At 46.8% G+C, this 25,761-nt stretch overlaps 1 protein-coding gene across 4 annotated transcripts in view; it reads left to right on the forward strand.

The window, feature by feature from the left end:
- Positions 1-286: 286 nt before the first annotated feature.
- SFXN1 (sideroflexin 1) overlaps positions 287-25,761 on the forward strand; it is a 40,480-nt gene continuing 15,005 nt past the window's right edge. The window contains exons 1-7 of one of the 4 annotated variants that reach the window (XM_058723728.1): positions 287-418; positions 13,429-13,603; positions 20,052-20,222; positions 20,965-21,063; positions 22,366-22,441; positions 22,958-23,043; positions 24,007-24,134. In XM_058723728.1, coding sequence (XP_058579711.1) covers positions 13,440-13,603; positions 20,052-20,222; positions 20,965-21,063; positions 22,366-22,441; positions 22,958-23,043; positions 24,007-24,134 — 724 coding nt within the window. In that variant the 5' untranslated portion in view covers positions 287-418; positions 13,429-13,439. Of the gene's footprint in view, positions 419-1,329; positions 1,776-4,230; positions 4,491-13,428; positions 13,604-20,051; positions 20,223-20,964; positions 21,064-22,365; positions 22,442-22,957; positions 23,044-24,006; positions 24,135-25,761 lie in introns of those variants that run through there. The other 3 variants (XM_058723746.1, XM_058723736.1, XM_058723717.1) reach the window with 3 other exon arrangements.

Consider the following 25,761-nt stretch of genomic DNA (forward strand, 5'->3'; position numbering starts at 1 on the left):
GGCTGCGAACTCTATACCAGACGCTGGCCTTGAAGAAATGATTTGCCCAATTTCCATTGGGCAAGCCCAAATGGAAAGCGCTGGCACCGGCCTGAGCAGAGAGGGTCCGCGACCGCCTGGAGGCCGAAGTTGGGACTTCACCGCGGGGCCCGAGAGCGGGGAGGGGCCAGAAGCGAGAGCGCGGGCACGAGGGAGCGCGCGGGGCGCAGCGCGAGGCCAGGCGGACGGCGCGGCGAGTCGGGGGCGGGTCCGGGGCTCCACGCGGCCGCCTGGCTCCGCACGGGGACGCGCTCCGAGGGCGCGCGCGGGGCGGCGGCGGCGCGCGGGGCCGCCCTGGCGGGAGAATCGCTTCCGGTGGCGGCGCGGGCAGCGCTGAGCGGGGAGTGCCAGCGGCGCGGGCGGCGGGTGGCGGGGAGCGGTGAGTTGCGGGCGTCGGGCCGAGCCGGGGTGGGTGGGAAGCGCGCGGGGAGCCCGGCGGAGGGGCGCGGGCAGGGGCGGAGGGGCGCGGGCCGGCCGGCGGGTTGCGCGGAGACCCCCCTCCCCCTCCGGGCCGGAGGTCGGGAACTCCCGCGCCGTGCCGGGGACTCCCGGGCCAGGGGTCCCGGCACCTTGGGAACCCCTGCCCTCCCGCTGTCTGGCCGTCCCCCACCTGCAGCAGCCCGACCTGTCCCCGAGGCCCCCTGAGCCCCGGCGGTGGAGTGCAGTCTTGTCTCGGACGGGAAGGGGCTCCCCCATCCACGCCCGCACACTCCCTGCCACGCTGTGCTCGGCCGCGTGACCAGACTCCCCGCGGTGAGGACACCCAAAATGGCTGCCGCGGGGACAGGCCACCGCGCTACGGGCGCGAGTGATTGCCTGGTGACCGGGTGTTACCGACCCTACCCTCATGTCTCCACACTCTTAGCTCTTGGTTTCTCCTCCCGGCGCAGAGCAGGGCTCCGAGCAGGGCTCCTTGATCGGGTTAGAGACCACCCCCCCCCCCCCCCCCCCCCCGACCCCTGCCCTAGAACTCGCGATCTTGCAGGAAAGAGGGGAGGGAGTGGTCCTGGCCCCACCTTGCATCTCCATGCCCTCTTGATCTTTCCCACGTGTCACGGGTCTCCAACCTCCCCGGAATGACAACCACGGTATCTGCTAAGCTTGTGCAGTGATTTCTTTCGGTCCATTTACTTTTACATTCTTTCAGCCCCGTGAGGTGCTTGGTGGTGTTGTCCATGATCCAGATGAGGAAGCTGGTACTCAGAGAGGTTAAGTAACCAGCACAAGGTCGCACAGTTGGCCATCAGCTTAAGTGTTACTTGCCCATGACTGTGTTGTCTAAAATTGACCCCTCATGCATCCATTCTTTGTTAGGTTACCCCTGTGGGTTTTCTTCAATCGCATTTGTCACCAGTTGGAATTAACTGTGTTTACTTGCTCGTTTTCTTCTCTCATCTTGTGATCAGGGCCTGTTTGTTGTGCTCACCTATCTGTCCCTACCTACATCCAGCAATCTCCTGTACCAGGTAGACCCTCAATGAATATGCGTTGGGTGCCTGAATGACAACGCCTACCTCCGAGTGACTTCGGAGCATAAGCACCTAACCACCTCACGGACAGCTGCCTTCTGAACCCCCACTGCATTTTGTTTGTACTTCTCTCAAACTCATAATCTCTCTTCTGCCTCGCCTTCTAGATTTTGACTCAAGTGCCTCTTGCTTTTCTCTTCCCTTGGTCCATCCCCGGTTCACTGAGCTGCTTCCAGGCATTGCAATAGGTGGGAGGTGGGTATGCAGGTAAATAAGGAGGCTCTGCGACTCTTACGGTGCTGGAGTCAGACTTGACATACAAGGTATACAGGATTGGGGGGGGGGGGGATCTCTGAAAAGATGCTTGGAGGCTCTACCAAGAAGTTCTGGGGCCTCTAGCCGGTCCTTTCTCCCTAGGACTGCAGGTGTCCAGCTTGCAAAAATGACAGTGTTTGGAAGGGAAGATCTATCAGATCCTGTCTTAGTCGTACGTATAATTGCTCTAAGTATGCCCTCAAGGGTTAGATTGAGGGTGCAGGCTTTTAAGCCCCGTGGGCCTTCAGAAAAGGGACAGTATCTGGTGTAGTTGTCAGAGAGGAACCTGCATAGCAAAGCAAAGTCTGGCTGGACTTCAGAGGTGGTCATATATTTAGAATGCTCTTAATGCTCTGTAGAAGTCTCATGAAATCTCATGCAGATGGATGTAGGAAGATGCCAACAGGGAGGAAACATCCCTCCCCCTCTTCGCTTCCTGGGCAGAAATCTTAGAGGACGAGCAGAGCAGCAGTGACCTTACGAATCGGTCCATCATCCAACTTCTTTGCTCTCCATTGCCTTAGAATAAAAATATGGATGGCATCTACGTCCATCCTCCTATGCAGGCAGTGGTCAGATGTATTTAGTTGGAGTATAATCATGGGTGGAACTGACCTTTTGTATGAGGTTAAAGGTAAGACATTGGTAGCAGTAATCAAAAAAAAAAAATGCTGACTTATCTGGAAAGTGAAAAATGAAAGTAAGTATCAAACCTGTATATAATTATACAAAGTTCAAAGTTATTGACATTTTAGTTAACTGTTACTTTGTCACATATTTTCAGGTACAGTATCTATAACATGATTTGATTCTTTTTTTTTTTAATTTTTTTTTTAACATTTATTCATTTTTGAAAGGCAGAGAGAGACAGAGCATGAACGGGGAAAGGGGCAGAGAGAGAGGGAGACACAGAATCCGAAACGGGCTCCAGGCTCCAAGCTGTCAGCACAGAGCCCGACGCGGGGCTCGAACCCACGGACCGCGAGATCACGACCTGAGTTGAAGTCGGATTTTTAACCGACTGAGCCACCCAGGCGCCCCCATGATTTGATTCTTTAAAGTGGGTGGTAAAATATTCAACTGAATATGTCTAAAATAGTATGTTAACATTTGTATAGGCTGATGCCACCATCTCAAGTAGAAACCAATAGCATTAAAAAAAAGAAAGAAAATGGGTGAGAATTTCACCCCATCCCAAGAAATTGATTAAGAAACCCATACCCAAAGTTGATCTTGACTGCTAGAATATGACTGATGATTGTATTGTCACTGGGATGTTTTAAAGTTAATCCAAGAGTGGGATCTGCATTGTGGGGTGGGAAGTAGGGGGCTGGGAGGGTGCTGACAGGGAGATAGGCAGAAGGCGTTAATTCTCCATGTCTTCCCTCGGTTCTAGAAAAGCCCCCTGGAGTAGAGGAGAGTGTGCAACAGAAAGCCATTGATGAGTGGAAATGCGCTCTGAAGGAATCTAGTTCTTTGCACAGGATTCAACTTTCTGGTCTGTAATTTGATCTCCTGTGTGGCCACACCCTCGAGAAAGGAACCCCGTGCCTGGACGACCAGCCCAAACAAATTAGTAAATGTGCTGTGTAGGCTTCTTGAGTTAGGGTGATTGCCCCTGGCAGGCACATCACCTGTGGGCCCTCGGGGTCAGAAATGTGGTGGAAAGTCAGACAGAAGCACGGATTCCAGGTTGTGCCATCTTGGGTGTGGAACTTGATTTTTCTGAGCAACTCTACAAAACTGGGGACGTTTTCTTGGAGAACAGAAATGAGGGTTTGGCATCGAATAATCCCGGAAAGCCTAGCATCTGGCATAGTGGGCACTCAGTCACATCGCCCAGACAGTGACTTTGACAGTGTGTTTCACACCTGCCTGGCCCTAACTAAACCAGGGCAACTAGGCTTTCTTACCTCTTTCAAACTGCAGTTGTTTTAATCAACAGCAAGGGTACAGTTTAATAATTTCCATCGTTAATCTTTAGCCAGGGTTAAAGGTCTTTGTTACTAAGTCCCTGATAAAAAGCATATTCTCTGCTAACTTGTTTCCTGCAAAGTTTTGGCAAGAAAATTTTTTCCAATATTTAAGCATTTTCTTGGCATGTAGCTAAAAGTTTGAAACAAAGTTTATCTTGGAGGGAAGTTATTTTTGATAGACATTTTCGATCATCATCTTCAGGCAGCCAAGCTCCAGTCCATTTCTCCCCCAACGCCATCACCACCACCATTGCCAGTGACTGTATTTATGGGCAGGACTTCAGCCAGTGAGGACATCCACTCACAGGAAACTGGCTTGTTAGAAATGTTTCCTACCTTTATTTAGCATTTTGCAATTAATAAAGGTTTAAAGCTCTCTTGTGTACCTCAGCTTGCTCTATGAGCCACCTCTTATCTCCATTTTATAGATGATAATATTGAGGCTCAGAGATGTGAAGTGAGTCACCCAGTGACATGCCTACAAAGGAAGTGACAGAATCAGGACTCTAGTCCAGAGTGCATTTGGTCCAGTCCTGTTCTGATTCCATACACTGTCAGGGCAAGTGTTTGCAGGACCAGGCCATAGGGCAGGAAGCTACTCTCATCAGGAACCAGTCAGAAAGAACAGACCCAGCAACCAGTATTAACGGCCAGGGAGTCATCTAAATGTCTACACTGGCCCTGCAAAAGGGTAAGCATCTTCCCTTAACTGGGAGGGCATTTGGTCATTATTTATTTATTATTTTTATCTTCTTCCCATGGTGTTTCCCAAACTTACCTAATCATAGGATTCCCCTGGTGTACTTCTTAAAAATCTATTTCCGAGGCCCCATCCACAGCTCTACTGAATCGGAATCTCCGGGGAAATGCTATCCTGGTTACAACCCCTTCTCCCAGGAGCAGGGTTCTGGAGGAGCCAGAGGACTTAGGTTAACGTTCCAACGCCCCTACGTACTTGAGCAAGTTAGCTCAGGAAACTGAACTGTTGTGAGGGTTAGAAGAGTTGGTAATCTAAGGAAAGCTCTTAGAACAGATGGTTGTTAAATATTAGTGGTGGTTATTAGGTAATATCCCAGTTTCATCCATAAAGATCCAGAAACTAGGAACAGTGGGCTAATGCATACAAGGTCGCAGAGTCATTGGTGGAGCTGGGATTTGAACTCAGATCTGCTGCCTCCACAAACACAGTCTCCTAACCACTATACCTTCCATTCAGGGATCCCCCAAGTTATAAGACAGTTGGTTAAGTACAACCAGACGGATGGAAACCAAACGGATCACCGTTGCCCAATTGGTGCAGACTTCAGCAGCCGTGAAGGCTTATCTGTAGTAGAAGGTGGTCCTGGTTCTAGGACCTGGGGGTGGGGGGGTGGTGGTGGTTTTCGCCTTTGTATAGCTGTGCACTGACTGTGTGACATCTAACAGAAATGCCCTCCCATAATTGTTCGTGAAGATTGTGATGTAATTTGAATAATGACTTGGAAGGAGACGGAGTTCATTAACATTGCCAGTAGGCCTATGATAGATAATGTAGTCCTGTGTTATGAGTAGAGGAACTTGGTCATGCCACTCTGGCTTTAAAAGCTTATGGATTCTGTGACTTAGTCATTGTGTACCTCAGAGCAGGCTTACTCCATATAACGGATATTCTTGAGAATTATGTACAGATTTGGAGACCAGAGTCACTCAGCAAGGTTTGTGATCTGATAACTCTGTTAAAGACTTTATCGGCAGAGTTGGGCGATGTCCATGCATAATAAGCTCTATGTACGAAGGATGTCTGCAGGTTTTTGGGGGGAAATTTAGGTTGTGATCATTAAAATATGTTTGTTTTTCAGCTACCGTTCACAGTATGTATTGGGTCTTTCCAAACCCAAGACCAAGCCGGTGTTGGGTACAAGGGAGGCCTTCAGTGGATACTGAATATATCAAGTAATTTTGTTTGTGAATTAATGAATAAAAAGGCTTGGAGAAATGTATTTTGATGAGGCTCCCCGATACTATGTTTATGCAAACCCTTAGCCAAGGGTTTGAATTCTGACAGTTTTCCTCCTAAGAGATTATTTCTGTCCCCTCTCATGGGTTAATTAATGAATCAACATATACAATTTGTAAAATAATCTCTTTGGCAATGTCATTTAAATTCAGTCTAATTCTCTAATTATTAATGGTGCCAGATAGCCACATCCTGAGTTCATTCCAAGTGATTTTGTCTTTAAGTGATAAAGCTTTGGCTTTCTTTTAATTGCAAAGTGATGTCAGTCATCCACAGAAAACTTATAAAGTATGTCTATATATATATATATTTTTTAATTAATTTATCATTTAATTTATTTATTTTGAGAGAGACAAAGAGAGCACAAGTGGGGGAGAGGCAGAGAGAGAGGGAGAGAGGGAGGATCCCAAGCAGGCTCCACACCTCCTGCACAGAGTCAGGTGTGGGGCTCAAACTCACAAACCGTGAGATCATGACCTGAGCTGAAACCAAGAGTCGGATGCTTAACCGACTAAGCCACCCAGGTGCCCCTGTATGTATGTATTTTTTAAGAGAGAGAGAGAGAGCACATGAGCTGAGGAGAGGGGCAGAAGGAGAGAGAGAGAGAGAGAGAGAGAGAGAGAGAGAGAGAGAATCTTAAGCAGGCTCTATGCTTAGTGCAGAGCCCGATGCGGGGCTCAATCCCACAACCCCCTGGGATCATGACCTGAGCTGAAGTCAAGAGTCAGACACTCAACTGACTGAGCCACCCAGGCACCCCTCATGGAAAAGACTGTTGAGTAAGAATTCATACCTCATTTGGTCAGGCTTCAGGAAGCTCCTTGCAGCTACTTAAACGTATAAAGAGGTCACCTTCACCAGCCGTTTCCTCGTAATATCTCTGTTCTGGACTCTTCACAGCCTCCTTCCCAACTCAGCAACCCCTATTCCATCATTTCAGATCGTGCAAGCTGAGTCTGTTGAACGTCAGAAGTGTGCCAAGATGGTGTTGTGTAAACCATAACATTTTGCTGTTGGGCATGTGCAGTTGTCACACTGGCCGGGAACTGGCTCATAAGTTCCCGCTGGGGGAGGTCTTCACTTACTGCCTCCGTGGCTGTGATGTTCGACAGTCGTGTCTCTCTCTCCGTGGCATCATTTCTGAAGGTATTTCAGCAGTTCTACGTAACTGTGAAGGCCTCAGGTAGACGTGCGAAGGGGACATCCTCCCCACTGCTGTCTTCTGATTCTCGAGATGACTCTCTCATTCACTTCAGGTGCGATAGAGCTGGTAAACTCACGCGTTCTTGAACACATTCTTTGGTGTCCCGTGCAGGCATCCCTTTAAGGTATTGCATTTTTCCTTATCCGTGCTGCTTTGGCAGTCCAGAGATCTGCATCTTGTTCTCTGAAACTTTCTTCTGAACCATTTTGGCTTCTTGATCATTCCTCCTGCCACCAGTATCACAAGGTTGTACATCATGATGACTTTCTCCGGTGTTCTCTGCAGAAATTCCTGGTTGATGAGTATCTGTCATAAAACTGTCAGCATCTGTTGTTCATGAAAAACTGTCAGAACCATGTGCTCAGCTGTGTTTGAGAACATCTCTCTAAAAAGGTGTCTGATCTTGGACCAGTTTCAAGCCAGTCAGGGTGAGGGAGCTAGCCCAGGGACCCCAGACCTTCAGATGACTGCTCATTTTATGGGTGAACCAGACTGTGAGGAAACCAAGCTCATTCCTTCTCCTCCCACCCCTGGGGACTCGGCTTCCTCCCTACAGAGGTGCCCAAGGGGGGCACCCCCAAACCTCCAGCTCAAACAGCTGGTCAGTACCCAGTATGTGGGGGCCAGTGCCGTCTGCCAGTCAGTGGGCACCCAAGACGTGGTGGTTTGACTGAGCGGTCAGGCCCAGTCATGGCCCAGCAAGCAGGTAGAAAGGGGGCATGCCTCAGAGACCCCCGCGTGGTGGCAGAGGCCACGCTGGCTCATTCACCCTGGAGATGGCTGCGTGATCAGAGGCCCAGATGGGTCTCAGCCCCCTCCCTTAGCCAGCTCCAGGTACAAAATGGAGCGTGCCTGGGGTAATGATGAGAGGGGTCCCCAGCAGCGCCTCGGTGCCACCTCAGCCCGCAGCCCCCAGCACCCTGGCTCGGTGCGCAAAGTGCTGCCGTCTGGTCTGCAGTCAGAGCACCCAGGCCCGGGCGTGGACAGGAGGGGAGACAAGTACTCCAGGGCAGTGGCGGGACCACTCCTGCCCCCCCCCCCTTTTTTTATGTTTTTATTTTATTTTTGAGAGAGAAACAGAGCATGAGCAGGGGAGGGGCAGAGAAAGAGGGAGACACAGGATCTGAAGCAAACTCCAGGCTCTGAGCTGTCCGTGCAGAGCTGACATGGGGCTCGAACTCACGGACTGTGAGATCATGGCCTGAGCTGAAGTCGGACGCTTAACCGACTGAGCCACCCAGGTGCCCCATGGCCCTACTGGTTTTTAATGTGGAATAGGAAATACATTTTTGAAAAGAAAAAAAAAAAAAAAACAACCAAAAAACCCGAAAGTGGAACTCCTGATTCTAGACACTGGTTGATTTGTTTAAAGTTGAGAAAGTGGATGTGCTTGAAGGTTCATGTGTGAAAAAGGCTTGTCTAATTGAAACATGGGCATCACAGTTAATAATTAAAAATTTACCTGGTTTGAGACCAGCTGTCTCGGTAAGCGTGTTAATATGACATTCCTGATGAGGCTTCATGTTTTTGAAATGCATGGGGGGCAGAGACAGGTTATCAAGGCTAATTGGTATGTCTTATGCCAATGTACAGTGCTATTTGAAATCCTTTCTAAGCAGGGAGAACGGTGCTGTATTAGTTTCCTTTCGCCACTATAACAGACCATGACAAAATTAATATTTGTAAACCAGCACGTTATTTGATAGTTCTGGAGTCCGGTGGTCTAAAATGAGTCTGTGTTACTTCTGGAGGCTCTTTGACTTTTGCAGCTTCCAGAAGCTGCCCATGTTCCTTGGCTCACCGCCTCAGGTCACCCCAGTCTCTGGTCGTCTCACATCTGTTCTTCCGGCTCTGCCTCACCTGCCCTCCTCTTTGTCTCGTGGGGGCTCTTGTGATCGTATCAGACCCACCTGAGGAAGCCCCAGTGGTTCCCAGTGTCAAGAGCCCTGCCTTAGTCACAGCAGCAGAGTCCCTTGGTCACAGAAGGTGACCGTGCGTGTGGCTAAGACGTGCACAAGTTGGGGAGGGGCATCATTCTGCCTACCACAGGTCCTTACAGGGCCCATCACTAAAAGCTTTCAGGGTTGGGGTTTTGGTGGGCTCGGCCGGGAGTCTGAAGATCAGCCTCCTGGCTCCCTTGCTGGGTAGGTGAGGATTAGTTGTGAGTAGCATCTCAGAATCTTGCTTTCCTCCTCGTTGAGCACGCTGTCAGGAGAGCTGAGGTAGACTCTTCTGCCACGGCGTGTAGCAGGAGCTGGCACTCTTAGGCTAGCATCTAGCCCAGTTCCTTGCATGTAATAGAAACTCCAGACGTGTTGGGGTTCCTTTCTTCCATCTCTCCCCTTTTCCTTTTGCCTAAAGAAGGACTCCTCCTTTAGGCAAAGAAGACCTCCACAGCTTTCTTCTTGCTCACGTGTTCTAGGGTTACCACAGGGTCCTTGTTGTGCAGAACTTCATAGTGTCCGTAGACACGTTAGTATTTAAACAAAAAAGGAGGGCCTCAAAGGTACCAGTGCTGTGCAGGCATTAATTGATGTACTTTGAGGGGAAAAATAGCTAAATGAGAGTGGTAGAGTAGAGTAGAGAGAGCTGGCAGACCAATGCCCAGGAGTGCAGTCCTGCTTTGGGCTGTCCAGCTTGTCTTCAGCCACCAGCACCAGTCACACAACCCGGGCAAGTGGTTTGCAGCCTCTGGGCCTCCGTCTCCTCATCTGTGTGGTGCGGTTAAAAATGGCGGGTCAGGGGCCCCTGGGTGGCTCTGTCGGTTGAGCGGCCGACTTCGGCTCAGGTCACGATCTCGCGGTCCGTGAGTTCGAGCCCCGCGTCGGGCTCTGTGCTGACGGCTCAGAGCCTGGAGCCTGCTTCGGATTCTGTGTCTCCTTCTCTCTCTGCCCCTCCCCAACTTGTGCTCTGTGTCTCTCTGTCTCTCAAAAACAAATAAATGTAAAAAAAAAAAAAAAAAAAAAAAAATCTCATGCCTGGCCTTCTGCTAGGCCTACTGGGTCAGAATCTCTAGACAGGAGATAGTAGTTGCCTTTGCGGGGACAAACCGTTCCCTAAGGAGGAACACTTAACGTGTGTGTGCCATCTCACCCTACTTCCAGCCACCATTGCTGAGAGTTTTTAGAACGGGCAGAGTTCTGCAGTGTTCCCCTCCCCCTAGACTGGCTCCTCAGGGGGCTGTGTTCTCCCGTCTTCACATTCCCAAAATGGGAGCAACCATCCACCAAGGTGTTCTTCATTTTGGCCAGCTGGACTACCAAGGGATTCACTCGACCTGGTTTCTAGGACACCACCCTGTCCTGCTTTTCCTCATGCTGGTCACTCCTTGTCAACATCCTCTGCTGTAGCCCCACCTGCTGAATCCCCTCCACTCCCTGTGGGGCACGAAGGTGTCTCAGCAGACAAGTCTGGAAGCTACTGCTCTCCTGGGTGTGAATTGGAGTTTTTGTTTTGCTTTTTGTATGTTTTGTAAGTAACACATTTGATGTATTCGAATTCATAATTTAGACATTTCTCTTAACAGTGGCACAACTCTTTGATGTGTACTACATAGCCCTTGATTTTGATGTGTTCTAGTTTGAAATGTAAGACGTTTTCTCTTACCATAGCCCAGTCAGCCAAAACCCAGCAGGGACAAAGCTGTAGTCAACAAAGTCACGTTCATTGGCTTCTTGCATTGAGGGAGACCACACACCAGAGGAACCAACAAAGGAGGAGATAAATCTTATAGAGCATCTTGGAGAACAGTGGACTTTAGATGAAGTTCAGTGAAGCAGTATTTTGATTGGCTTCAACCAGGGCTGCGTGTTAAGGTCTAGACCCTGAAGTGGTCCCACTGCCCTGTTTCCTTGGAAATTACAGAGTTAAAAATTTGTGGAATGTCGTGTCTAGAAACTGTGATAAACTCCACACCTAGGCTGGAAATCCAGGCTCCTTTTCTTTTCTTTCCTTTTTTTTTTTTTTATATGAAATTTATTGTCAAATCAGTTTCCATACAACACCCAGTGCTCATCCCAACAGGTGCCCTCCTCAGTGCCCATCACCCACTTTCCCCTGTCTCTTATGGTTTGCCTCCCTCCCTAACTTTTTTTTCCCCTTCCCCCATGGTCTTCTGTTAAGTTTCTCAGGATCCACATAAGAGTGAAAACATATGGAATCTGTCTTTCTCTGTATGACTTATTTCACTTAGCATAACACTCTCCAGTTCCATCCACGTTGCTACAAAGGGCCATATTTCATTCTTTCTCATTGCCACGTAGTATTCCATTGTGTATATAAACCACAATTTCTTTATCCATTCATCAGTTGGTGCACATTTAGGCTCTTTCCATAATTTGGCTGTTGTTGAAAGTGCTGCTATAAACATTGGGGTACAAGTGCCCCTATGCATCAGCACTCCTGTATCCCTTGGGTAAATTCCTAGCGGTGCTATTTTTTAATCTTTTGAGGAACCTCCACACTGTTTCCCAGAGCAGCTGCACCAGTTTGCATTCCCACCAACAGTGCAAGAGGTTTCCCGTTTCTCCACATCTTCTCTAGCATGTATAGTCTCCTGATTTGTTCATTTTAGCCACTCTGGTGTGAGGTGGTATCTCAGTGTGGTTTTGATTTGTATTTCCCTGGTGAGGAGTGACGTTGAGCATCTTTTCATGTGCCTGGTGGCCATCTTGATGTCTTTAAAGAAGTGTCTATTCATGTCTTTTGCCCATTTCTTCACTGGATTGTTTGTTTTTCGGGTGTGGTAAAGTCTTTTTCGGTTTGGTGAGGTCTTTATAGATTTTGGATACTAGCAGGCTCCTTTTCTTTGTGAAGAGTGGAATGTTTCATTCTTTCTGTTGGATTTCCAATAGCAAAGTTTCTAACTGTGTGATTATAGAAAACAAGGTGTCTGGGTGAGATAAGAAAGCAGTGGTCACTCCAAGAAGGACAGTGTTATGACACTTTACAGCTGCATCATGACCTTGGGAGAAGTATGGTTTCCCATTAACTTTGCAGTTGGCTTCATCTGTGTTTGCTAGTCCAGCTGGCTTTATGAACAGCAGACCTGATTTTTACCTTCTCACTCTTCTGACCAGCTATGTCACACGCACTAGATTTCTCACGTCTGTTGTCCTAACACGTTTGCTTTTGATCCGGCGGGCTGTGATACGTATTGAGAGTATGATAAAGCCCGGTGACCAGAGTGCCTAGCATCTGCACCTGGCATCTTACTGTACCTAAGAACTTGTGAAGCACCTGGAAAAGAAAGCTGCTATTCGAACTGGTATTAGAAATGTAGGGGAGGGAGACAGGAATGCAAAAGCAATGGTTTGAAGCCTTCATAGTGACCCAGTCCTTCAATCTGCTAATGTCATGCAGAGATCAAGCCTAAGGAGATCACCAGCTTTGAAGAGATCAGAGACAAGGATACAACATGATTTATCATGGTGAAAAACTGGAAATAACTTAAACATTAAAGGTGTTGTTATATACCCAAAATGAATATTTAATGCCGTGGGAAATGCTCATGAAATAAGCACAAAACGAAAAAAATCAGGAAATTAAAATACAGAGTATGATATCAACTTTACTTTTTTATTTATATGATATGTATTAAAAAATGCCTGCAAGGAATTACCCAAACATTAAAGATGTTTATTTCAGTGTGGCTAAATTAGCAGAGGTTTTGTTTCTTCTGTATTTTCTACAATAAGCTTACATTATTCAGAATACTACCATAAGCATGCATTTTAATAATACAGTGCAGTTTTAAAAATAAGTGTATCACTCAGAGAAAGAAATTATTTACTTTTGGGAAAATAGTAATGGTCCTTAGCCATAAACTACACTAAATGCTACAGTGTTACTCTTATTCATGGGATTGTGCCACTGTGCTTTTTCCACTATGTTAGATTGAAGAACATAACTTGTCATTTTTGATTGGTGGCTTATATGCTCAACAAGCCTGCCTGAATCTGAATCTTGTTCTAATTGTAGGATGTTTGGCATTTACTTAACCCTTTTTTGCGTAATTAGTCACTTCTACTGGTAGAAACAACAAATTTAATAGACCAGAGTACAGTAGTAGTTTGAGAAAAGGGGTTTCAAACTTCAGACCCTGTTACTGCTGATGTTAATTTTAACTTTTTATATTTCTATTTTTTCTAGAGTATTTCTAGGCTTCCAGAAGTTAAGGAGTGATGAGATACTGTGTGTTTATAAAGAGAAATATGTGGGACGTTAGTGAAATTTGGTTAAGATCAGGTGGGATTTATGGATAAAGTAAGCTTTGGATGTAGATGGTCCTTCTGCCAGTTATAGCCAAGTTATTTTTGTAAATAGGAATGTACATAAATCTTTGCCTGAAGGCTGATGTGACTCTAAGTTTGTAAAACATGTTGGAACATTGTAAGCCTTGACTAGACTTGTCTTTTTGACCCTCCGCAGAGTCCAGGACGATGTCTGGAGAACTTCCAGCAAACATTAACATCAAGGAACCTCGATGGGATCAAAGCACCTTTGTTGGACGAGCCAATCATTTCTTCACTGTGACAGACCCCAGGAATATTCTGTTAAGCAACGAACAACTAGAGAATGCTAGAAGAGTGGTGCATGATTACAGGTAACGTTAACGGCTGTGCTTTTTGGTGACTATAGTAATAGGTCGTCACGTGACCTATTATCGCTAAGCCTTCACTTAGTGATTTTACAACTTTCTTTTTAACCAAAAAGAAGAGGAAATAGGAACACATAGCTTATCCTGTTTTATGCTGAGCCTGAATGCAGATATCCAGGGTTCACAGTAACCTGGAAATAAGACAGCCATCCCTCCAGTTCCTAAGTACCAATCTGTGAGGTCCCCTCTCCCAGCGCTCTGCCTCCTCCTCTTAAGTACACCCCAGCATCTGTAGCCCCCTGTGTATCTTTCTATCTCCAGATGGAGACAGCATCGTGTAGAAAACAAGTTGTTAAGCATTAGGGTAGGTTGGTTGCTTCTGAGCTGGAACCTCAGTGAATAAACGGCACAGGCAGGAGCTCAGATGGAAAGATGCCGGTGGCAGGTTTGTAGGTTTGGGCTGCAGTTCATCAACTCAGAGAGTCGGTCATGAGGTCAGAGAAGACAGATGCTCTAGTAAGGCAGTGGTCACACCTGTCTCCATCGAAGACCACATAAGAATATCTCGGGCTTTGTGGGCCACAAAGGGTTTCTGTCACCTGTTTTTCTTAGTTTGGCGTTTGCGTTGTTGTTGTTTCTTAATCCTTTTAAAAACTTAAAAGCCACTCTTAGCTAGTGAGGCAGGCAAGCCAGAAACAGTAGTTTACAGACTCCTGCTCTCGGGGAGAGTCCGCCGGAAGCTGAGAATCGGAGCAGTGGGCACTCAGGCCACAAGCCGCATACACAAGGTGGGAGTTTGATGGTCGGTCACGTGGGTGGTTGGGGAAGGAACCAACGGCAGCCTGTAAACTCTGTGACCAGCTCTGAGGCTGGCCGGATCTTCGCATGTGCTTGCGCGTAAAGAGAGAATAGCCGGACAGCAGTCCTGGAAGATATACAAAAGTACTGAAGAACAAGGCGGGGAGGACAGCAGAAGCACAGTCAGGAATTCAGAAAAGCAGGTGTTCTATGAATCTGAAACAAGCACCATAAAAAGAGGAGAGGTGGAGAGGAAAAGACAGAGGGGTTGAAAAGGCACAAACACATTGCAAAGAAGCTAACAGTTCTTTGTAAGAACATGATGAAGCTTCCCGGGAGGCAGTGGCAGGGCATTAATGACGGAGCTGGCTCGGTGAGAGAGTAGAAACAAAGACGTGGGGAGCGAACCGGGGTGCTCTTCTAGCGGTGAAGGGCGTGGGGTGGCCCACCTTTCCCACAGAGGGCCAGGTGGTAAATATTTTCAGCTTTGCAGGCCATACAGTCTGCATATTCTCTCTTGCATATTCTTCTGTGTTGTTTTGCTTTTTCTTTTTTTTAATGTTTATTTATTTATTTTGAGAGGGAGGGACAGAGCATGAGTGAGGAGGGACAGAGAGAGGGAAAGAGAGAGAATCCCAAACATGTTCTGCACTGTCAGCACAGAGCCTGATGTGGGGCTCGAACTCACGAAACCACGAGATCACGACCTGAAACGAAACCACGAGTCAGATGCTTAACTGACTGGGCCTCCCAAGCACGCTGCCTTTTTTTTTTTTTTTTTAACAACCGTCTAAAAACGTACAAACCACTCTTAGCACACAAACCATTCAGAAGCAGGCCATGGGCTGTAGTTTGCCAGTTCTGATACAGAGGAAAAGGTGGAAGCTGACTGGGGGTTGCCAGGAAGTGGCAGAAAGGAACGGAAGGAACTTTTGGGGAGATGAAAACATTCCATACCATGATTCTGGAGGTGGCCCCACCACTGTGTACATTTTCCAAAACTCATCAAATCGTACATTTAAAATGGGTGACTTTTATTGTGTTTAAATTATACCTTAATAAAGCTGATGTAATTTCCTGAAAAAAAGGAGATGCTTCCCAATTCATGTGCAACCCTGATAGTGTAAATGACAGAAGTGTGCTGAAAGAAAGCAGTGGCCCATCTTACAAATTCATAAGGCAAAACTCCGAAATAAAATCCTGGCACATCAAATCCAGCCTTACATTAAAACCTGAACAGGTAGGGTTTATTCCAGGAATAAAAAAGATGATCTACTTTAGGGTATTTATCACTATAATCTATCACACCAAAGCAGGAAAGTCACATCTTGATAGATGCCCAAAAGAAGGTGAAATTATCCATGTGTTTCTCAGAAAGTAATTTCTCAGCTGGGAATAAGGTACAGTGTGTCTTTAATATGGTAAAAAATACACATTCCACAGTAGCAGCCAGCATCGCACTAAATGATGAAACAGGAGAACTGAACTTCCCAGACAGTTCTGCAGAAAAGCAATCCTGTGGAATATTTCCCTCCAACACCAGAGACCAAGAAAAAGAGAGAGACACCCAGAGAGGGAGAGACAAGGTAGCTTCCATAGTCAAATTTGAATAAGTTTACATCCCATTTTTTTTGTTTTTTAAGATTTTAAGTAATCTCCAAACCCAACATGGGGCTCAAGCTTACAACCCCCAGATCAAATGTTGCACGTTCCACCTATGGAGCCAGCCAGGCATGCCCCTGCATGCCATTCTTGAGGATGTCCTATCCCATTGACTTTTTAAGTATTCCACAAAGTCTTGGACTAAAGAAAGCTGTTGAATCCTTTTTCTCAAACTTGAACGTGGGCCCTTTTTACATCCAGGAGAACACTCCTAAAAATCCTGCCCTAGAAGGCATTCTCTCTAAAGTCAGGGGCAAGTCAGGGATGCTTGTATCTTCACTATTGTATAGTATTTTTCTAGAAGCTCTAACTAATTCAGTAAACATAAAAAAGGAAGGAGAGGGGCACCTGGCCAGGTCAGTCAGTGGAGCATGTGATTCTTAATCTCAGGGTCCTGAGTTCAAGCCCTGTGTTGGATGCAGAGATTGCTTCAATAAATAAACTTAAAGGGCGCCTGGGTGACTCAGTCGGTTGAGTGTCCGACTTTGGTTCGGGTCATGATCTCGGGGTCCGTGAGTTTGAGCCCCGCATCAGGCTCTGTGCTGACAGCTCAGAGCCTGGAGCCTGCTTCAGATTCTGTGTCTCCCTCTCTGCCCCTCCCCACTTATGCTCTGTCTTTCTCTCTCTCCAAAATAAATAAACATTTAAAAAAAAAATAAACTTAAAAAAAGAAAGATGTAGAGATCTAAAAACATGAGACAATTTCTTTTTTTCCCTTCCTCCCTCACTCTCTCCCTTCCTCCTTCCCACACTCCCTTCCTCCCTCCCTCTCTCTCTCCCTCTTCCTTCCTTCCTTCCTTCCTTCCTTCCTTCCTTCCTTCCTTCCTTCCTTTCGATATTCTTACCAATCAACTAAAAAGCTAGTGGAACAAATAAGAGAATATGATGAGTGGGCTACACCCAAAGAGTCAATAGTTTGCCGTACACCAGCAATAATAAGACAATATTTTTTAATATCATTCCTAAGACCAAAACACGTATATACCTGTATATGAAACATCTGGGCATATACTTGCCCGGAGGCGTGAAGCAGTTAGACGACCACGGAGGGTCATTAAGAGAGGCCTTTGAGTAACTGGAGAAACATGCAGTCAGTCTGGACAGAGTTTCAATCCAAATACGATTGTGTTCACATATAAAATTGGCAAAATAGGGGCCCCTGGGTGGCTCATTCGGCTGAGCATCCCAGCTCTTGGTTTCGGCTCAGGTCATGATCTCACAGTTCACGGGATGAAGTCCCACATCAGGCTCTGTGCTGACAGCATGGACCCTGCTTGGGTTTTTCTCTCACCCTCTCTCTCAGCCCCTTCCCCCCACTCTTTCTCTCTAAAATAAATAAATCAATATTGAAAAATGACAAAATAGTTCTCTTTTTAATTTTTTTTAATAGTTATTAATTTTTTTGAGAGAGAGAAAGAGAGATCGCACATGCGTGTATGCCCAAGTGGGGGAGGGGCAGAGAGAGAGGGAGACAGAATCCGAAGTAGGCTCCAGGCTCTGAGCTGTCGGCACAGAGCCCGACACAGGGCTTAAACTCGCAAACTGTGAGATCATGACCTGAGCCAAAGTCAGACGCTCAAGCCACTCAGCCACCAAGGCGCCCCCAAAACTGACAGAATAATTCTAAGCATTGTCTGGAAGAATAATGAGTATAATTCAGGGGCTTTTGAAAAGGGAAATGAGGAGTCATGGTAGCAGAGACCTCTGTTCTTACCAGGCATAAAATGGACTGTCTGTAAAAGGGTGGGGATCGGCCCCACAAGGTGTAGATAGTGGGAACTGCACAGAAAGCCCCAAAACCAAGCCTGGCATTCACAGGATGTCAGCAGATGATGACTGTAACATTTAAATCTTGGTGTTAGCACAGTAGACCAGCCAGGGGGAAAGCAAAATTAAGCAAATTTCACATTTTCATAACTGAAGATAAATTCCAAATAAACTAAAAACTTCAGTGACAACAACAACAACAACAAAACAATGTTGAAAGTATAGGACGTAGAGGTGAATGTTTGTACAACCTTGCAGTGGGTCAGGCCTTTCTAGGTATTTGTTCCTACCTGACCACATAAAGATAAACATGTTCTGGGCAGCCGGTAACACAACTAACCAGATCAACCACAGTGTGTTAAGTGTACATGTGAGTTGCTTAAACAGTGAGGTTGCTGCTGCCACTGGTAATAAAAAAAAACAGTCAAGTAAAGAAAAGGATAAAAGGCATATTTAGAGTCTCAATATTTCATATAACTTTTGCCACAGCAAATGTATTCATTTCTAAATAATCTTGGATGCAGAAAAGATTTATTTATAAGAAGATTAACTTCCTCATCCTTTACAAATGAAAAGATTAGAAGCAATTAAAATGTCCAACAATAAGGGATTGGGATAATCTGCTATCTGAGATTCAGTGGAATGCTGTAGCATTTGAAAGGATGATGCGTTAGTTTCCTAAGGCAGGCGGCTGTAACCAACTACCACAAGCTGAGTGGCTTAAAACAACAGAAATGTATTTATTCTGTTGCAGTTCTGGAAGCTAGAAGTCTGAAGTCAAGGTGTGGGGAGAGCCATCTCCCTCTCCCTGAGAAGGATCTAGGGGAGAATCTTCTTCCCCTCATGCAGCTTCTGGTGGCCCGAGGCGTTCCTTGATGTTCCTTGACTTGGAGCTACATGATTCCAGTCTCTGCCTCTGCCACCACGGGACCGCCGTCTTTGTCTGCACATGGCTTTTCTGAGGGCCCCAGTCATTGGACTTAGGGCCCACCCTAATTCAGCATGACCTCATTTTAATTGTTACATCTGCAGAGACCCTGATTCTGAATAGGGTCACATTCTGAGGTTCTGGGTGGATATGAATTCAACCCAGTATAGATGATATAGAAAAAGGAAGATCCAGAGAAATGTTTACAAAATATTTCTCGTTTTAAAAAGGTGGTCATAAAGCAGTGGGTGTGGTGTTTTATAAAGGTCCTAAGTGGCGTATTCAGGTCCTGCAAGACACTGGCAGCACATTTACCACAACAGTGTCGGTGGGAATGAGTAGTTACAGGCTTGAGTGGTTTTCATTGCAGTAATGAATTTCTGTGTTTTCTAAATGTTTAGCAATGAACATGCGTTTCTTTGATAACAAGACAATGAGCCTTTCTAACCTAGGGTTTCGAACTATAGGTTTAAAAATAAATTAATGGGGCGCCTGGGTGGCTCAGTCGGTTAAGAGTCCGACTTCGGCTCAGGTCACAATCTCGCGGTTTGTGGGGTCGGGCCCCGCGTCGGGCTCTGTGCCGACAGCTCAGAGCCTGGAGCCTGCTTCAGATTCTGTGTCTCCCTCTCTCTCTGCCCCTCCTCTGCTCATGCTCTGTCTCAAAAATAAAAAAAACATTTAAAAATAAATAAATAAATAAAAATAAATTAATGTTCTTGATCGCCACGGCTTTTGTCTAGTTGGCTAAAAATATTTTAGAGTTTGCAAAGTTCAAGATACATTTTTATTATTTATTTATTTAATTTTATTAAAAGTTTTACTTATTTATTTTGAGACAGAGAGAGACAGAGAGCGGGGAGAACAGGGAAGGGAGAGACAGAATCCCAAGCAGGCTCTGTGCTGTCAGTGCAGGGCCTGACATGGGGTTTGAACTCGCAAACTGTGAGATCATGACCTGATCCAAGATCAAGAGTCGGACGCTTAACCAACTGAGCCACCCATGCACCCCTCAAGATACGTTTTTAAATACGTCATTTAAAACAAAGGATATTTCAGAGTTGAGTACTTCAAGATATAAGGTAAGTTTTTGTTTTTCAAAATTACAGATGATTTGAGATATACGGGTGTGAAATGTACATTGTGTTTACTGTCTTTTGTGTTACTAAAATTTCACTTAGTAACTTGCAGGCACGGTTGTTTCAGGTAAGCGGAAACTCAAGAACTTTCTAGCTACACATCTCTAGAGCGCCGGTGAGATAATTAAGATGAAATTTCCCTTGTTATTTCTTGTTTCCCTAGGCAAGGAATTGTTCCTCCTGGTCTCACAGAAAATGAGTTATGGAGAGCAAAATACATCTATGATTCAGCTTTTCATCCCGACACTGGTGAAAAGATGATTTTGATAGGCAGAATGTCAGCTCAGGTTCCAATGAACATGACCATCACAGGTTGTATGATGACGTTTTATAGGTAAGTTCTGGAAATGTGACAGCAGTTCGTTTTACATCACAGAAGCTTCAAGTACAGTTTTGTATGTGAATAGTTTTATTGAAAGAAATGTCATTTCACGTTGAGTTCCACTTCGTATAGATGTTGTAACTCTAGGGGGTTGTTTTAACTTTTCCCCGTGCTAAATAAATAGTATTCTCTTCGTTGTTCAAAAGGAGACTGAATGTTTCCCTAAATCTGAGACCCAAAAGAAAATGAGATGGAGGAAAGAAAATTAAAAAACGCTCTAAGCAGATTCTCTTTTGAATCCGTTCATGTGACCCACAGTGTAGGTGCAGCTGTAGACGTGGACACTTAGGCTTGTGCATGTGGTTGGTTAGGAGGCATTAGGGCTACTTTGCCTACAAATGGCTTCTTTTTTCCCCAAGAGAAGGAACCTGACATTTGTTGAGTGCCTACTGTATGTATGCCAGGCTCTTTACAGATTTAAGATAAAATGTAAGGAAGATAACTTGCTCCTCACTGTAACCCTTTGAGCTTGGTGTTACTCGTATCTAAAGAACGAGGGAGCTGAGAACCAGAGGGTGAGCATCTGCCCCGCCGTACAGGTCCGAAGCCCTCGACCCAGAATGCACGGTCTCTGCCCTAGCGTCCTCCTTCCACAGTCCATCTCCCCTCTGGTTACTGGTGTTCACATTTTCTGTTCTGCACAGCGGCTAGGTCACAGGCGATGGCCGGTATGTGATGGATCGCTCTGTTTTAGGACCACGCCGGCGGTGCTGTTCTGGCAGTGGATTAACCAGTCCTTCAATGCCGTGGTCAATTACACCAACAGAAGTGGAGACGCTCCCCTCACTGTAAAGTAAGACTGTAAGAGTTAACTGTTCCCTGACTTCTCCAGCGTGCCCTTGATTCAGTGCCGTACGAATTGTTGATACTGTTCGGAATATCACGGGGCATGGTTTTCAGTAGTGTTTCTTCTCCTCCCTTCTCAGGGCTCGTGCTGTTAGTGGTGCTGGTAGGTGGGTTTGTCTCCCACACCCTCGAGCTCCCCCGGCAGAACGCCTGTGGCAAGTTTAGACAGCCCCCACCTACCCTGAGCCTGTGGCCAGACAGCAGTGTCCAAAGTAGCAGGCTCAGTAGTGCGATCTCTGCAGAAATCAGGGGGACTCTCATACAGGATTTGTCTTTCTGGGGTTTTACTGATGTTTTTATTATTTATTTTAGAGAGAGACAGAGCATGAGTGGGGGGAGGGGCAGAGAGCGAGGGAGATGCAGAATCTGAAGCAGGCTCCAGTCTCCGAGCTGTCAGCCCAGAGCCCGACGCGGGGCTCGAACTCACGAACCGTGAGATCATGACCTGAGCTGAAGTCGGATGCTTAACCGACTGAGCCATCCAGGTGCCCCAGGATTTGTCTTTAAAATAAATCATCTACAGAGCCAGTCCTGTAAACAACTGTTTCAATGTCCTGAAGTGATTAGCTAACCACAGCTTTTAGCTCAACTTGTACAACACTTCAGAGTGTTTTCTTTTTCGTCGCATCACTTCAAATGGCTTTTGACGGTCCACACGGTCTTCTTTCCCCAAATGGAACAAAGGCTGTGGAAATCCGCCACCAGCAGTGTTTATCACACCTTCGTTTCTTCCAACCCTTTGAACTAAAATTTCTTTTAAAGTGAGAGAAAAGCGCTGTGCTTGGCTGACTGTCGAGGACGGGACCTTCTGTAGTTCCATACGACAGGTTCTATCGTTTTAAGAACGACAGCAGCGCAGGTTTGCTTTCAGTGTGTATGTTTATATTGGGGAAGTAGCTTTCGCTTGAGCAGCCGTGCTGCCAACACGCAGACCCGGCTGCTCCTCCCTCCTCCCCGCGCTGTGGCGTCGTGCACGCACAGCCCCTGCGTCCCACCCTGGAACCGGCTCCCTGTGGCCGCTCGTCGTACGTGGCAGGTGGCTTGTGTGTGAGGGGTGCCCCTTCTCCGGGGTCCGCCTGCTCGCCTTCGGCGTTGCTATGTGTAGACCGATAACGGGTGTTGTTTTGGGGGCTCTCCGCTCTCAGTCACGCTTTTTCACATCTCCCCCTCATTTCTTCAGAAAACGGCGAGCCCAAGTTTCCTGATGTGCCCTCCTTTCTCACGCACCGTTCTTTCTCTTTGTTTTCAGTGAATTGGGAACAGCTTATGTTTCTGCCACAACTGGAGCCGTAGCAACAGCTCTGGGACTCAATGCATTGACCAAGGTACCCAGATTCTCATTTCTGTAGCAGAGCTTCTGAATTTCTTCTCACCTGCCTGGCTCCAAGCCTCTCAGTTATTTCCCAGAATAGTTCAGGTCCAGTTGTGTCTTCCAATGAGCTTGGGAAGTGCCGTCACCCACACCGTCTGCCAAGCCCCTGGTCTGTCCCTGGCACTGTGCCCAATGTCCCCTGACCCTAACTGCCCGCTAGAGGCTGTGTGCAGAAGAACGTGCCTGCGCCCACACCTCCGGAGAGGTAGGGATGCCAGTACGTGGACTCCAGACTCTGCGACTCCAAAGCCCCCCAGTCCGTCAGCCAGGCTAAGCTGTCACATGTCCCGGAAGTGCGCCCATGTGGGAAATAGACGGACACCACCAGGCCACGAGTTTTGAAAGTACTCCTGGCCTGAGCATCCGTGCAAAGAAGACTCTGGGTTTTTAGTGGTTTTCAGGGAGAAATAAGTGCATTTAGTCATCCGGGCAAAGTAAGGTAATGCTTTTGGAATTCTCTTTTCTGCAGCACGTCTCACCACTCATAGGACGTTTTGTTCCCTTTGCTGCGGTAGCTGCTGCTAATTGCATTAATATCCCGTTAATGCGGCAAAGGTAAGATCCACGTGCAGTCGTCGAAAGGACTGGTGCTTGACAGTGGAGCCGCTTGGGATAATTAGTTGTGTCGGAACTTTTATTACGAGTTCATGTTAATCTTTGTAGACGGAATTACGGGAGACTACGGGAGACGTGGGGTTTGCTTCAGCATAATCCGTCACGGGCGCGGAGATGGGTCCATTAATGAAGCAAGCTTAGCCATGACCTGCTAGTTACTAAAGTAGGCTGTGGGCATGTGGGGGGATAGAATATTCTTTCTGCTTCTGTGTAGTAAAACGTTTAAAATGTGGATCTCAAGCTCACATAATGTTTGTGCTAGGGCTAGGCAGAGAAGGTCTCTGCACTGAAAGTGTATTCTCTAAAATAGGTTCTCCCCGACCACAGCCCAGAACCGTCTTCTTGGCTTTAAAATAATATTCATGTCTATTTTTGAAAGTATTTTATAGCCCTGGCAAAAAATTAGGAGAGAAGAAAGGACAAGGAAAAGCAGCTTGGAATGGATAACGAGGAAGGGTAACAAATAGGAGCTGTACTTTTAGTGTTAGTAACTAGAGTTAGATATCCAGCAGTGCCACGTACTAGTGAGTCCTGCGTCAGTCTAGGCAGTTAGGTCACCGACGGCACATACCATGTATGTGTCTCTCATTTGGAGAGTTGCTCAGGTTTGCACGTGAGCATAGGAGTTAGCTTTATCTTTAAGTTAGCATACTCGCCCTTTGAGTCCTATTGTTCCTAAAAATGAGACACTTTCTGTAATGGAGTTCGCTAGTGTTATTTTACTCTTGTGCCCGTCATACAACTTGTTCGTGGTATTTGAAAACAGGCCACTTAGTGCCAAAAATGACACCTGAGTGGCTAGTTGGATTCAGTGGGGACTTGATCTTCCACAGGACCGTGCTATTTCCAGCCTTTTCACGAGAGGGCGTCTGTGAACCTCTTTGCGTGTGTTTTGCTCGGCAGGGAACTCAAAGTCGGCATTCCCGTCACAGACGAGAATGGGAACCGCTTGGGCGAGTCGGCCAATGCTGCAAAACAAGCCATCACACAGGTGGTCGTCTCCAGGATTCTCATGGCAGCCCCGGGCATGGGTTAGTAGCTGTCAGTCAGCGAGGCCTGACTGTAGTCTGAGTGGCCACGGGGCAGTTTGGGCAGGGGCGTGGGGTCATCTTTCTTAGGCTTTTGCTGCACGACACCTGGCGCTGTGGGTGCCCTGTGGAGGCCAGAGGGAGCCAGCAGTGGTGGTGGGATGGTTGGGGAGACTGGCCGGGAAGCTGGCCCACCACAGCAGACCAGTGTTGGGGACAGGTGTGGACCTGGGCGGTGACAGTACAGGTTATGAGAACCTGAAGGCAAAGAATTTGATTTTCATCACTCCTAAAAAGAAACTTCGAGAAGTTCTCGAATCAGAGTAATTTCTGCTGGAGGTTGATTTGTATCAGTTGGAGACCGTTTAGAACACACACCAAGTCGGGTTGGTTAGAGCAGCTCTTAAGATGTGCACCAAGCTTCTACTCAGTTTTGTTCGCAGGGCTTGGAGTCAGCACAAGCGCCAGCCAAAATCTGCGCTGTGTTTAGTTCCCCTGAGAAACTCTGGGCCAGTCCTAGGGCTTTCTAGAGCTACCCTCAGACCAAAGGCCGAGAGGAGATTCTCAGACTTACTCAGAAACCAGATGGTCTGGAAGGTCTAGTGCTGTTTATAGAAACAAATGGATTAATTTCATCATGTAAACTGAATGCAGAAAGCACTTGGCTATTAACCAGGCTCTCAGGGGAAGCCTACTTACTTAATCAACTGCTGTCAGGTTGTCCCGCTAGTATATTTTGTTGTCTTTAAGTTCATTCTGTCATCGTGAATCTCAATCAGGGGATAAGTAGGAGTAGGCAGCAAAAGTTGAGGAAAAGGGCCTGAAGGAAAACTCTGAGGAACATGGTAGTGGCATCCCAGCTAATTGGGATTATCCGATTTCGCCACCATTAATTCATTCAACAAAGGCGCCCTCGTGGACCCTCATGAGACAGCAGTGTCTGCTCTGGAGGTGGGTGCACTGTGGAAACCACAGTCCCGAAACAGGCCAAGAGTCCCCCCGAGTCTGGCACCAACACACCGTCCCCAACCTACGAGGGGCCGCGGCGCCCTCCCCGACGCGCCTGCTGAGCCCAGATTTCCAGATTTGCCAAACTCAAGCTTGCAACTCCTGCTCCTGTCCCGTATCTGTGTTTGATTTTAGTTTTGTTCTTCCTCATTTTGAAATACAAGGTTCCCCTTTGGAGTTCAGCCAGCCCAACAGATCTTTCTATTTCTAGAGGCTTGGTTATTTTAAACATTATTTAGTCCCCAGAGGAGAAACACAATCTTTCTTTCCCAGTGAAATCTATAGAGGTAATTGCCATATTGAAGTGGTTGACGTGACAGTTTAGTCTGATGGAAATTGTGAGTAAATAATAAATGAACTACCACTCCCCGAAGTTTTATGTGCATCATTGTATCTGACCGTCCCAGCCAGTTTGATAGAATTTTCTCCGCTTTATCAATGAGGAAAACAGAAAGCTGAGGCTCAGAGAAGTTAGGTAACTTTTCTAGGGTCACTCAAGGCAGGAATCTTTTTTTCTTTCTTCTCTTTTTTCTCCCCCCACGTGGGATGGATGCCTGGGGGAGGTTGCATGTGTTTTATTAACACAGGAGAGGAAAGTTCCTGATGTGTGTGCTGTTGCATA

The sequence above is a fragment of the Neofelis nebulosa genome, chromosome 1 (genome assembly GCF_028018385.1).
Source record: "Neofelis nebulosa isolate mNeoNeb1 chromosome 1, mNeoNeb1.pri, whole genome shotgun sequence".
Classification (NCBI taxonomy): domain Eukaryota; kingdom Metazoa; phylum Chordata; class Mammalia; order Carnivora; family Felidae; genus Neofelis; species Neofelis nebulosa.